Source organism: Pteropus medius, unplaced genomic scaffold (genome assembly GCF_902729225.1).
Source record: "Pteropus medius unplaced genomic scaffold, Ma_sr-lr_union100, whole genome shotgun sequence".
Taxonomy (NCBI): Eukaryota; Metazoa; Chordata; class Mammalia; order Chiroptera; family Pteropodidae; genus Pteropus; species Pteropus medius.
This window is the reverse complement of record NW_024355990.1, coordinates 10,247,144-10,261,990: the sequence shown is the minus strand read 5'-3', so window position 1 is coordinate 10,261,990 and position 14,847 is coordinate 10,247,144. Positions and strand designations below refer to the sequence as shown.

General features: G+C 38.4%; 1 protein-coding gene across 13 annotated transcripts in view; it reads left to right on the top strand.

Annotated features, from left to right (window-relative positions):
* CEP112 (centrosomal protein 112) overlaps window positions 1-14,847 on the top strand; it is a 327,899-nt gene that overhangs the window by 236,622 nt on the left and 76,430 nt on the right. For 12 of the 13 annotated variants that reach the window (XM_039859703.1, XM_039859699.1, XM_039859702.1 and 9 more), the window contains 2 exons: window positions 6,787-6,849; window positions 12,877-13,026. The exons of the other annotated variant lie outside the window; for it this stretch is intronic. In XM_039859703.1, the coding sequence (XP_039715637.1) occupies window positions 6,787-6,849; window positions 12,877-13,026 (213 nt within the window). The remainder of the gene's footprint in view (window positions 1-6,786; window positions 6,850-12,876; window positions 13,027-14,847) is intronic. 13 annotated transcript variants of the gene reach the window in all.

The following is a 14,847-nucleotide window of genomic DNA, read 5'->3' as shown; positions in this document are numbered from 1 at the left end:
TGTTCCCAAATCTACTTTTATATTAGCATACTGTCATATTCACTTACGTTTTCTTCTGCGGCGCTGAATCTCTTGTTGATCCCATGTAGTGAAACTTTTCGCTCAGATAATATATTACTGTGCTCTGGGCTATTTAGTTTTTATTTTTTATTTCTCTCATTATGTTCATGTTTTTGTTTAAATATTTGGGTTCACCATCTCTGTCATTTCTAGGTCTAACTCTATTGACTGATTTTTCTCCTGCTTACGGCTCACATAGTCCTGCTTTTTCTCATATCTCGTTATTTTTTATTGGATGCCGGACATTGTGAATTTTATGTTGTTGAATGCTGAATTTTCTTCACTTCTTTTGAAAAATATTGAACTTTATTTAAGAACCAGTTACTTGTTTGATCCATTTGAGACTTAATCTTCAAACTTTGTTAGAGCAGATTTAAAGTTGACTTTAAGGCTAGTCCAACCCCGTAACTAAAGCGTGACGTTCTGTGAGGACTCCATTCTGATTGGTCAGAACTCAGATATCTCTCAGCTTTGTGTGAGCTTTGGAAAGTACTTATCTTAAAACTCACCTGCCACTTTTTACTTCGTCCTACAGAACTTAACCCTATGTGTGCACAGCTTAGTGTCAGCAACAGTCTCAAGGGAACCCGTGTGAATGCCGGGACTTCTATGCGCTCCCTCCGGTCTGGTGCCTTGCCCCCCCAAATTCCAGCTGCCCCCATCTTCCCAGCCTCTGGTCTTCATCTCCTCAGTTCACAATACCACTGTGCTGTGCTTCAACTCCCTTTCTCTATGTTCGGACCCAGAATGTGCCTCCAGAAAGGAAGAGGCGGTTGTAGGGCCTACTTCACTTTTTCCTTTCTCTTCACGGGGCGACAGTCCTGTGCTTCTTGTTTCCCAACAGCCTAATCCTAAAAGTTTTTCTTATATTTTGTCTAGTTTTCTAGCTGTTTACTGTAGCAGATTAAATATGGTCCCAGTTACTCCATCATGGCTCAAACGGAAATCATGAATTTTATTTATGCTTCACAAATTTGTACCTATTTATTAGGAGGTAAAATATAGAGATTTTCAAGTTCGAAAGTTCTGTAAATATTTCAGATTAAATTAAATATAAATATTGGTTGTGAATTCTCTGAATACTTCTGTTGTAGGGTTGTGACAGTTATGTATTAACATCTGGCACCAACTTGTGTTAACTGTATTCAGTGTTTGAAGACGCTTCAAATAGATGCCTACAAAGCTTCTGAGTAGAAAATACTGCTAGAAAATAATAATTTGAACTTTATGCTACATTTCAAGAAACTTGGAAGCATGCTTTTTTTAATCCTAAAAACAAGTATTTTATTCAGAAACATATGCTATTACATTTTAAAGAAAATTATCTTTATTAGATCTGGGCTTGCCTTAAATCTAAGTATTCTAGAGGAGTCTCCTAATTTTCTTCCAAATCACCTTCCTGGAAATCATGAATGTCTGAATTTTCACTGTTAGTGATAGGAAATGGAAAATCAAGGAATGAAGAACTTTTTTTTGAGTTAAGGCACAATGCAAAGTACCCTGTGAGAATAGGGTAGCATTTTAAGGTGAATAACAGCCGTTGACACCTTTGTGACAATTAGTTGGTTTGTTCCTTTCCAGTTGGGTTTTAAACCCAAGATTTTGATAAGAATTATATAGAGAGAGTGGACCAACCCAGTGGGCTCTTTCACAGGGAAGAACGACCTGAGGAAGAGGCCGTAGGAGAGCAGAGGGACCTCAGTGCTTGGTAGAGGGCACAGAGCAGGCCCAAGAATAAGCAGGAACAGTGAGAAAGAGCCAGACATTGAAACAGCAGCAGCAACAAAACAACTTTGGTCACTTCAAAATTATTATTTTTTGCCTCATCTGTTATTCTGTATATGTTCAGGCCATGCTGCAGACGATTGTTTGAAAATTGTACTTCTCTACAGTAATGATAGTTATGAAAATAAGTCTTGGGTTGAAATACCTAATCCTAACTTAGTTTTTTGTATGGAAATAAAATGTACCATCAGTGCCATCCTGAGAAGAAATTCATTCAAAAAAGCATTTTGAGGACAGTTTGCATGGTAAATTAGCTATTAAGTTTCAACCATGCAAAATCAGAACTGTTTAGATTTATCTAAGAAGTTCATAAATTTGGGCAGCTTTGACTTAGGTTCAGATACATAGTAAAAACCTTGAAGGTTAATAAATTAATTTTATTTCTTCGATTACTCTCATTATTCTCCAGAGTATTGGTTTTGCCCCATGTAGCTACTATCATTTCTAGAGGTTTTCATATCACCAGCTGGTCTCACTTTAAATTCAATGCTGGTAACTTCAAGTGGACTGTAGTTCTTCCTGGAGTCCTGGGACTCACAGTATATTCCTCAGTCCCTCCCCAGTTTCCTAGATGCCTGTTCATATCTTTCCCTCACACCTCAAATCTCCCAACAGCCTCTTCTGCCATCCTCATGCTTACCTGATGGATCTTTCCTTCTACTCCACGGGGAAGATGGGAAGTTGCCACCACTGTGGCTGGGGATGATTTACCCGCACTTTCCATCAGAGGCCATCTCTTCCTCCCCGTGTGCTCTAGATCCCACGCCTCGCCTTCACTCAGGGGCATCTGTCAGTAAATCTCTGGCATCATCTGATTTCCCTTTCACGGTCAGATCTTTCCCATAAGCCTACACTCATGCCTTAGTTCTCTCAGCTCACAGAAGAAAACAGCCAAACAAATCGGCCTTTTCTTCACCTACTTCCCCTGAAATCTCCAGCCCGTTTCTCTCCTTCCCTTTGTAACAAAACTCTGAACAAATTGTTCGTATCTGCTCCAATTCCTCTCCTCACCCTTGAGCTCCCTCTAATCTGTCTTTCATCCTCATCCACTACACCACAATTGCTTTTATCCCAATGACCAATGTCCTCCACATGCTTAAGCCATGTGGTTATTCCTCAGTCCTCACGTTACATGACCTCTCTGCAGCATTTGCAACAGCCTAATAGTCCTTGGAACATTTTCTTTACTTGGCTTCAGGATTCCTTGATTTCTTATCTCTCTGGCCATTGTCTGCTTTCTTCCTCATCTCCAGCCTCTTCGCATGTGCAGGCCCAGGGCTCAGTAACTTAGACTTCTCTTTTTATATACACTGTTGCCTTGTAGCATAGTTCTGTATGCCATTTATATACTGACGTCTGTATTTATGCTTCTGCCTTAGACCAGTCCCCAAAACTCCAGACTCTAATACCTACATTCTCACTTCAGCACCAGATGTCCGGTAGGCATCTCCAAGCTTAATGTGTCCAAAACTGATCTTGATGATCTCCCCAAACCTGTTCCACCATAGTGTTTCTGATGTGAGGTAATGATGACAGCCCCATTCTTCAGTTGCTTGGGACAAAAATCTTGAAGTTATCCTTGATTCATTTCTTTTGATCATATAGCATATCTAATTGATTCCACTTTCAGATCTCCCTCAGAATCCAACCACTTCTCACCACCTCCTCTGTTACCATCCTGGATTTTTAGTGAGATTCTCAGATGGCTTCTCTACCTGATTCTTGCCCCAAACAAGAGCTAAGTAATCTGATGAATACTTGTATTAACTCATGTCACACTTATACGAAAAGTCTTCAGTGACTCTTCATTTCACTCATCTTAAAAACCACATTCCCCAGTTGCTTCCAACACCATGCAGGGTCTAGCCCCTTGAGCTCTCTTAGACCTCGTCTTGTCCAAGGGAGACATTGCTCACTGATCCAGATACACTGGCCACCGCCCTGTGCCTTGAGCATGCCATGCATGCCTCTGCCTCAGGGCCTTTGTGTTGGCTGTCTCTCTCTGCTCGGAGTTCACCATGGATCCCTTGTCTCCTGCAGGTCCTTGCTTACATGTCATCCTCTCAATGAGTCAGTCCTTCCCTAACTTCCACGTTTAAAACATTATAAACTGCCCCCTACTTTTCATCACTTCTTATCACTCTCCTGCTTTGTCTTCTCCGTAGCCCTTATACCATCTAACATATTATTACTTTTATAAGTTATTTTGGTTACTGTCTAGGATAGATGTTCCATAAAGGTAGAGAGAGACTTTGTCTTTTTTGTTCACTGGCCTAGTCCTGATTGCCTGGAATGGATGAATGAATTGGATAGTTAGCTGTGAAGGAACTTATTTGAGTTCGTAGGGTTCTGGCCTGGCTAGCATAGACTCATGAAGAGAATCTGCAGCTGAGACACAGGCTGTCCTGCCCTAAACAGCATCTCTGACTCCAACTTTTTTAGAGAAAAGCAACTTAATCTTTATGACATTATAATTTTTATATTTCCTAGTGAGTAAATATTTTTAAAGCACTTAACAACAGTGCCTGGAATATCGTAAGAGCTCTGTAAGTGTTTATTAGATCAGCATTGAATACTTTATCAAGCATTTTGCGATTTAAAAAATATTGGCAGAATGCGAACCAAGACAAAGAGAACTTCAAGAGGTTCAGAGTGGCCTTAATTCTGTAATGGAGAATGGCTTCGTTAATTATAGAGCTGGAATGTAGTCTGATGGCTTACCAGAAAGAATAACAATAGTCGTATACCTTCTCTATTCTCAAAAAAACAGAACTGCCCAGTGTACTCAGTGGGATTATACATAACAGAGAGATTTATGAAATAAACTCTAAGGAATCGCTTTTGAACTTAAAACACATGACTGTTGTGTTAGCTCAGGTTGTGTGACAAAGCTGCATAAACTAGATGGCTTATCAAGAACCGAAATGTGTTTCTGACAGTCTGGAGGCCGGAAGTCTGAGGTCAGGTGCCGGTATAGTCAGTCCCGGCGGGAGTCCTCTTCCCATGGCAGGCTGAGTCTCCTCGTCACATCCTCACATGGCAGATAGGTCTCTGGCCTCTCCCGCCAAGGGCACTAATCCCATTCATGCGGGCTCCACCCCATGACCCAGCTGGCTCCCAGAGGTCTTACCTCCACGAACCACACATTGGGGTTAGGGTTTCAATGTATGATTTGTTCCCTAGCCACCCCTGCCCCCACCCTTGATTTGCTCTCTGGAAAGATGGAATGAGAGAGACCCAGGTATGGCTGAGGGCAAAAATGAAAACGGGATTGTGCAAGAGTCAGTGCCCTTCTGGAAGCCTTGGCAGCCAGATCTGTGCTGCCAGGCAGTAACATGGGCGCCGCAGCTCTGGGCAAGATAGTCCAGGAAGAACGTTTGGTCACATACTGACATGGGAAAGTCCAGGCACCTCTGTGACCCCTGTGATGATGTCTGTCTATCACTAAGCCTGCGCATTTTAGAGGGCCTCACTTTAAAAAAGAAAACCATAGGTTACCAGACAATTGAGGATACTATCTAAAGTAAAAAACAGAGATCAAACCAGGCTGGCAAAACAAATAAATAAAAGGAACCCAGAGAAAACACAGATACTCATCAGATCAGACAGAAAAATTAATATGTGTGTATGTGTAGATACAGACATAGATGTTTAAAGGTATATATGAAATTAATAACCTCAGGAGAAATAGAGACTATATTGAGAGACATCATGCGATATGCTCTAGCAGGTGAAGCACCCATGCTCTGCTGTTCAGGATTGAGTCCTGGCTCCAGCACTTCCAGCTGTGTGATGCTGGGCAAGTTACTTAACCTCTCTGTGCCTCAAGTTCCCCATCTGTAAAAAAGGGGAGTGGTGATGCTGTTCAGAGCATCAACAACAACAACAAAACTCTTGGAAGTTCCAAATAGTATGGCAGAATTTTTAAAAGATCCAATAGAAAGTTTAAAATTAAAAGTTGAGAAATCTCTATAAAAGATAAAGAAGACAAAGAAATCGAAAATAGAAACAAGAAAATAGAAACAATAAGAAAAAGCCTGAGAGGTCCAGCAACCAGAGCGTCAGAGAGACATAGAAACGAGGGAGAGACACAGGGAGAAGAAGAAAGGAAATCACGAGAGTAGTGACCAAAACCTCTGGAGGTGAAGGACATGAGCTCCGGTCAAACGGGCCCACTTAGTGCCTGCACAGTGGGGAATAAAAAAGGCCTCGTCCAGGGCATGTCACTGTGACACTTACAAACACTAAGAGTAAAGGGAAGATCCCAAAAGCTTCGAGAGAGCAGGAAAGCAGGTCCCATACAAAGGATTGGGGCTCGAGTGACAAAGGACATAATCGAGTTCTAAGTAATGCACACTTATTCTGGCAAGGCCACCCTACCTCCAGGACTTAAAAAATGTTTCATTTAGATATATTTGTCACTTCGAAAAATAGTTCTGTGTGTTAGGCAGAATGGGGGCTCAACTCCGCTCAATGAATCTAAAATTCTCCTGTGTGCCTCTGCCCAGGAGAATGTATTTATTTTTTCTCTTTAAACTAAGGGAATGAGTATTACATTTTCCTCCTCCTCCAAGTCCCTCTCCCCCTCTTTCTTTTCCTTTTTCTTCTCCTTTCTTTCCTCTCGCTTTCCTCACTTTACCTCCTGAGTCTTCACACTCTTGCTGTGTCTCTTTCTGTCTCTCCTCCTCCTTCTCTCTCTCTCCACAGAAGTCTGTGTTTGTCTAATAATTGGCAGGAGAGGTCTTTTTTTTTCTTTTTCTCTTTGCTTTTTAAGTGATGAATAGTTGGCATTAGATCAAAGACGAGCCCTGTGGTTTTCTGGCTTCTCCAGAAGGGCGGAGCAGCTGGCATCCGTCCCAGCAGCCTGGTGATAGGCATGTGGAAGAGATACCAAGCTCACAGGTCACTGTGTGTGTGTGTTCACATATGTGTGTTTTTCAGGCCAACAGCAGGCTGAAGCAGATTGAGAAGGAATATACTCAGAAGCTTGCCAAATCTTCTCAGGTAAGAGCGCTAGAAGAAAAAAAGCCAAACCAAAACAAACAACAAAGAAACCTGCTCATAGAGGCATTTGTACTTTAGAGTTAAACTTAATTCTCTTCGGTGTCTCCTGGATTAGTATCATATTTTTGATGGGTATATGGATAAATAATATATGCTTTTAATATTTATTTTAAAAATTTTAAATTCAGCATATTGAACCATTTAAACACACACGCACACAATCGAATGTTGTAAAACTAGCCTGTGCACTTGAACAAGCCCAGGCTGCTGCGTATTTCACAAGGGCGGGGGATGCACACCTACGTTTGTGACAGCAGCTCGATACCATCTGTGCTTTTTTGCAATATTCCATTTTGCTAAGTCTAAAGACTGCTCAGCAACAAAACTCAAAATGACAAATATTCTGTGTTAAATTAGCTCAGTCGTTGACTCCTTTTGGGAAAAAGAAGAATTATAAGTGCCTATACCCATATCTTGCTGTACGTCATTACTAGTGTAGGTTTAATACAAAAATGACCGATAATTGGGTGCTTGTCTCTACTTGAACTGATGCTCAGAGTGCTTTTCCTGCACTATAAGTTGTTATGATGATCCATCCTATAGTATCATCTAGGGAATCTCAAACATTCCTTAGTTGTATGAGTAATTCTAAATAAATACTAATTTTCATTTTTACAGATGGATAGATTAAGCCAGTTCATTTTGTGGGCATCATAACTAATGACTTTAAAAATCAGCTGTTCTTAATATTTTTGCATGTATATAGTGATTTGGGGTACTAAACTGAAATTTATGTACCGTTTCATGAGTTACCACACAGTGGTAGTAACAGCAACACAACAAAACGATAATAAGATCAAGAATTTTATGAGGCACTAACTATACTGACTCATTCAGTCTTCTTCATTCATAATAACTCTGGGGTTAGAAACTATTATTGGCTCCATTTTTCCAGTTGAGGAAACTAAGTCTCGGAAAAATGAGGTCACACAAGTTAGCAAATGACTAAGCCAGGACCCAACCTGGCTCTGACTTTGAAATGAAAGCTCTTAACCTTGACACCCCAAGCCTGGCCCAGTCCCTCACATTTTTAATATGGCAAAACTTCGGTCATAATAATCATGGAATTTCTTAGAATATACAATTATTTCTAAAATGTGCATATGTTATATAATTCACCTCCCATTAGAAAAGCAAAATGTGTTTATTTGAAAGATGATCACCTTGACTGCCATTATTTTAGACCTTCTTTGAGGAAGAAACGTGGGGAATATCCTTTTTTATTCACTGAGGAAGATTCTTATAATCAAGAGAAATCTTATTTCTCCAAAAGTTAAAGTTTAAACTAAAACATGAAAACTCCACAGCTGGCATACCCTTACTCCCTGCTTATTTTGCTTTATGTGAAATGGGGCGGCAGACTGAAAGTGAGATATAAGATAGCCAACAATGCTTAAATAATGAGTGTAAACACGAGTATTTACGTTTATCTAAAGGAATGCATGAGGAAGCCTGATTAGTTCATATTAAAGCAAATTAAATATAAGTTAGTGTAGAAGAAAGCCTAAGCTTTGAAGTCCTGCAGACCCGAATTTGAATACCAACCCAACCACTTATATGACCTGCCCTCTCTGGAATTCAGTTTCTTCATTTGTAAAATGGGGGAATGAGACTTAGGATAGTCATAAGATAGTTTTAAGTGTTAAGTAACACAGTGCCAAAAAGGTGCTTAGCCTAGTACCTAATAAAGTATTTAATAACTGTTAACGCTTATAATAGTCGTATTAAAATTGCAATAGAGGAAGGAAAGGAGGGAGTGAAGGATAAAAAAAGGTTTGGCATGAGCAAGAAATTCTTTATTTTTATTTCTTGTTGGGTATTTAAGAATTGATAAAAATCTCCCTCCAAAATTTGGCGAGGCATAGGGTTGCTAAATATTTTTACAAGTAAGGACATGAAGAGGAAGAGGAGGAGAAGGAAGAAAAACCAATTAGTAACAACTATTGCGTACTATTACCATCATTTCATAAATGAAAGAACAGTGCAATGGCAGAAAAGAAAAAAAAAACCTTAGAAAGGATAAAACATAGTTCATTCTTCTCATAAAAGGTAGGATGACAACCTTACATTGATAATATTTTGTTTGCCTACCTCTAAATATGAGAAACATCGGTTGACAATCCAGTCAGTTCAGATAAACAAATTATTTAAAAATGAACATTATAAAACAGAACCATGGATTGAAATTTCTGTTTTCCAGTTATAGTTTGCTGGAATCTCTAATTCATATCTAAGCTGAGGAGAATGCCAGAAGCAAAGTTTCTTAACTGTTTATTAGATTTTTTAAATTCTCTCTAAAAAAAAAAATTAATAAGACAAATGCATTAGTAATGAATGCATATGGTGCCCAGGAGACCATTAGGTTAAATTTGGAAAATATGTTAAATATTTTTCTCCCTTAAAGGAAGTTACTTGATCTTTAAGATGTTATCAAGTTTTTAGGACCTAATAGACCATGTACACCAAACCCTTGATGTACCCAGGACTGTGCCCCTTCTGGGATTCTCAGCGTTCGCCAGGATGGCAATGTTTGCGTCATCTCTGGGCACACTCCCGAATATTATTCTATCAGAATCACATATTTATTCTTCTTACGTTAAAATTCATACTCACCTTCCCTTTTCAATTTTAATGCACTTTTCCCCACTCAACTGACTCACTTGGTAGCCATTTGTCAAAGAAATATTGCAGATCGCAGGAGCATAGGCAGTCGTGGGGAAGACCAACGCTGGACCGCCAGCAGAGCCCACCCACTGCCAGGGGACCGGCCTCCCCATCGCCCCACGCTGGCTCCCAAGTACAGATGCAGATTAGTGTCTGGGCGTGTTCACGTGCCCCCCACGCCCTCCAGGGGGCCACCCAGAGTGCCAAAGCTGCCGAGAAGCCACTCTCGCACTTATGCAGCCGTGTTCATGGACCTTCCCAAGTACTCCTTGTCTTGTCTATTGTAGTTTACAGAAGAGCTTTTCAAAAATCTCAATCTATGCCATGATCTGGAAAATCCATAGAGTGAGTTAAAGGTGAAATCTCAACCTCTGTTTAGAATCCTCTTATTTTTAAGACCTAATAAGACCACTGACATTTACGCAAAGTATTAATTGCTTAACAATAATTAGTACTGTCGTAGTTTTCGTGAGTTAGGTTGCTTACAGCATCAGCCCAAAATAGCTCTCCTTTTGCTTTCCAAAATATTGATTGTTTTAATATTCCTGTGGAAATGTTCTAATCCATTTCTTTCTCTGAAGCTAATACAGGGTACACATTAGTCGAATTTTGTTTTGTGGTTTTTAATTATGATTCAATGAAAACGAGTGGGGTTTGATTATGATTATGTAGATTCGTTCTCATTTTTCTTAGAGACTTTTAACATTATTATTCTGAGAAAAGACTAGATTATCTCAATATCATATTTTTAAATTTGTTAAATTTACTATGATTATAGTTCCACTATAAACATTTATTGAGTCCCAGGAACATGCCCTGAGCTAAGGTGAAAATTGTCTATTGTCTTATACTCTGTGTATACAACCAGCTGGGTTTTGTTCCTTACCTAAAGCATCTTCATCTAGTTAGTATGATTATTTCTCAGTCTTAAAGTAAATCTCAAATCTGTTTTGAAAAATTATTCGTATTTTAGCCACATCTGTTATCTCCATCTTATCTGTCGTCTGTCAACCAGTTTATCTATTTATCTACCCAAGGTGTTTCACCTTAGTGTTTTGACACTCTTTCTATATCATCTTCATAAGTTTTTAAAATAACTTTTCAAAAATAGTGTCATTATTCCCCCAAAAGAATCTCATTATTCCCCCAAAGAATGTAAGGTTTCATTTTCCACAGAAAAGCAAGCATGCTGTCCTCAGAACATCCTGGACTTTGCTTGTAGTTCCTTCCAAAACCTGCATTTATTTTTTTTTTTTTGATGTATTCTTGTCATAAATCTTCTGAAAATGAGAGATCCCCGTTTCATAACCTTGTGGTCATTTGAAGAACCTCTATTTTTATCAGTCAGTTATAAAGGTAATCCAAATCTTACTATTTTTTAAAGAAACAAAATTACTTTGTACTTTAAAAATGTGATTGTGGTGGTAGATCTGTGAACCTAGACATGTGATCAAATTGCATAGAACTAACACACACACACACACACACACACACATATACACAATGAGCACATTATAGAATTAAACTCACCACTTCTCCAAAATTGTGGTTCACTCAACTTGAAACACTGCAATAGTCATTGAAAGAGTAAGTTATTTTTACTATCTGGCCCCACGTTCTTATAAAATACCAGTCTTAAGTTTCATGTCGGGCCAAGGAAATCTGGCTCCTCCTTATCTCTGGCTCCTCCAGCTCCGTGACTGTGAGCGAGCTGACTATTCTGTCCCCGGGTTTTTGACATTTTCTATAAGAATTTAACCTTCCCTGTTTCATTAGAAGTGCGATGAGAATTAATGGAATTTATGCCAGAATGGAAACATTTCATCAAAATTCAAAAAACAGATGAAAACATCTTCATTCTCAGTAAACGAATTCCTCTACCGATAGCGGAAGATTCAAGTTTGCATGCAAAAATATTAACGTACTCCTATTAAATATTTTGTTATTTATTTCTCAGTTGTCTTAATAGTTAATTATTTACAAATTGCAAATGCTAAACTTTGCTAGTGAGTTTGCTCACTTCTAAAAGCATAAATACTCCATACTTCATTGTAAATATGTTATTATTAATGTCAAGTCCTAATATTTTATAGGACTTGGCTTCTGAGAGACTCCAGAACGTTTTTATTTATTGCCTTATAATGCTGCAATCTAGTTTTGTCATCAGATAATAATTGGAAAAACTGAGCTTCGAGGAAGATAAATAACTTGTCCCCTATTTCTCACCGACTACCCCTGCCCGTAGAACCAACAGAATTATGTTCCACCCCAGGAGTCAGGGTCTTTAATTAGAAGAAACAGCCTTTTCCTGCTTTTAAAAAAGTCATCACTATTAAATTTGAAACGAAGTAGATGCAGCCAAGTCAAAGAGCAGCAATGCCAGTGAGCCCGTTAATGCAAAGGTCTGTCATCACGTGTTCAATTGGAGAACTGGGAGGAAACCGCGTCGTGGAGAGAACCAGTTCTCGAATGTAGAGAATACTACAGGAGGCTCTGAAATGACACTGTGTGGACCCAAACAAACTTTCATGGATATATCTCACTTAGGAAGAAAGCAACCTATTTGGAACTATGTCATAATAAACTTCTCTTCGATACCAAAACTTATTAAAAGAGAAACGAAGTAGGCTAGTTAAAAGAACCAGTTAGTGCAGCGTTTAATCTGACTGCATGGTTCAAATCCTGCCTTTCTCCTTGGCTGGATGTCGTCTTCAACAGTGTGAAATATGTGACCTCTTTCTATGCCTCTGTTTCCCCATGAATGAAAGGTGGGCCATATTAATGCTGGTCCCCCAGTAGTAGATGACATAGGAGCTTAAAGTGTTTAGCACAAAGCGCAAACATTAGTGAATACTCAAAAATTACTGTGCATAATTAGGTAACTATGAAGAAAATAAAGAACTCTGTTCCTTATTTTCTTTGGTTATGATAGTTCAAAGTATGAATGGCAAAAATAGCTTTTTCATTCTAATAAGTATATTTTTCAGTAAAATAAATCTGATGCATTTCATATTTTTGTGATCACAGATGTTCTTTCTTCTGATGAGTAAATATTGTGGAATGTTGGAGTGGAAATGTCTTCCAAATATATTTGGTTCAGCAGTTGTTCACCGTTCACAGTTTTATTATAGTCTTTTATTATGTGGAATTTCATACGTTATAGTGTGTGATATGTTAATTGAAAATATTTAGTTTGTGGAATAGAGTTTTGCCAAATCCATTCTTTCGTTAAGCATAAATACATATAAAATAGATGCCTCTCACTGAAGAATGTGAAGTTATAGCATGCTGTTTTCATTTTAGATCATAGCAGAACTTCAGACAACCATTTCCTCCCTGAAAGAGGAGAGCAGCCGGCAGCAGCTTGCTGCAGATAGGCGGCTGCAGGATGTTATACAGAAGTTTGAAGATGAGAAGAAGCAGCTGATTAGAGATAATGACCGAGCAATCAAGGTAATCTGAAGACTTCAGTAACCAGTGGTACCAGCTGCTTTAATGTAATTAAAAGGAGGGCAGAAATCCCAGCAGTGGGCAGATGAATGCAGGTATCTGGCTTGTTCACACAGCCCGCAGTAATTCCATTCACTGGACTCCACCTTTGATGTATCCAGTGACTCAGGCCGACTTCCCTCTAAGAGATCACATGCCAGCATAAAAAGTCACTTTGGCAAGCCCAGTCCATTCACATTGAACAAATATTTGAAAAATACCGTGTCCTCTCTCTTGAGAACCACTTTGGAACTGTCTCTTGAAATTAGAAATGACTGTTTTAGCCCAGGACTGCTGGCTAATAAATTCAGAAGTCAGCTTTCAATTTACATTCTATTCTTTGCCCACATCCTTTCATTATGTATTCGCATAATGAGAAATAACCTGTTTGAGGTTTGGAATGCCAACCATTTGATGTGCTTTGACATCCTACCGGGTGGATGAGTTGCTGCTGAGAACCTAGCTTGTTTCCAAATGGCTTCAGAGGATCACACCTTTAATAGCAACAGAAAATTCCCTGGGCCCTGAGTCTTTAGGTGATAGGAAGTTAGATCTCAAAGTGGTTTTTTCTTGGCTTCATAGCAGTAACTATTATTGTAAGTGTCTACATCATGCTGTGTTTAATCTGTGAGGATAAGCATCTGGAAACCTTTATAAATAAGATTTAAAAGAGAACAAAAAAATTTTTTAAGGAATTCCCAGCAGAAGATTATTTTTCAGTGATTGCACTTTGTTCTAATAATGCTCAAAGCATTTAGAGTAATCATACAAAGCAAAGAAAAATAAAAGAAACATTTGGGTTTTGTCATTGCCCCTTTCTGCCTAACCCCTCTGTCTTTCTTTTCTATAGCCTATCATAGGCAATCTGAGTAATTTAGGGGAAAGTTAGTGTTAATGTAAGTTGCTTTTTTATATATACCCTATAAGCCTGGACAACACAATAGAATAAAAAGCCTTAAGATATAGAACAAACCTTGGAGGCCATAATATTCAGCCTCCTCACTTTAAAGGACAGGACTCATTTTATTTGGTTATTAATGACATTTTCTGTATATATTTTCATCTTTGATCCCCTCCTCCCACATGTGATATGAGGCAATTTTTATATTCTGGTAATGTAAAGAAATCTTTGAAGCTCTTTCCATTTATAAATGCACAGGAAGTACTCAATGAACTGAACCGTATTAACTGTTTCGCTTTGTATGAACTAAGTTGAATACTCTGTGTAAATTATTTTAGTTATATGAAACTTTCATTTAAGTGAATTTCTTTTCCAGTGATGTCCAAATACCAAGTGGTAGGTAATTTCCAAATTTTAAATAAATAATTGAATCCCACTATAAGCAAAACGGGAAGACATAAATTTCCTTCCTGACAACATAGTTTCTAGTATTGTTTCGTAAAGATTAAAAAAACTTGAAAGAAATGTAATTAGTATAATTGCCTACTTTTGATTATTTGGTTTTTCAGTTTTAAGCCATTTGCCTGTTGAAAGAGAAAAACATTCTGATCCTAATTCCACCAAAGTGTCAAATCATTAAGACCGAATTTAAAAGATGGCAGTGTGCGTGTGTTCGTGTGTGTACAAAAAAGGAAATAAATGCCCTCCAAAACATAGGTATCATAGGTACCTGAAAATAATTAAAACTGCAGTGTAGAAAGATATAATTTAGTTTTGCTTCCCTCAGATTTTGTATAAAGTGAATGAAAGTTTTTGGATTTTACTAACCTAAATCTGATAATTCATTAGCACTCATTGCCTTTTTCTTTTTTTCAGGCTATGTC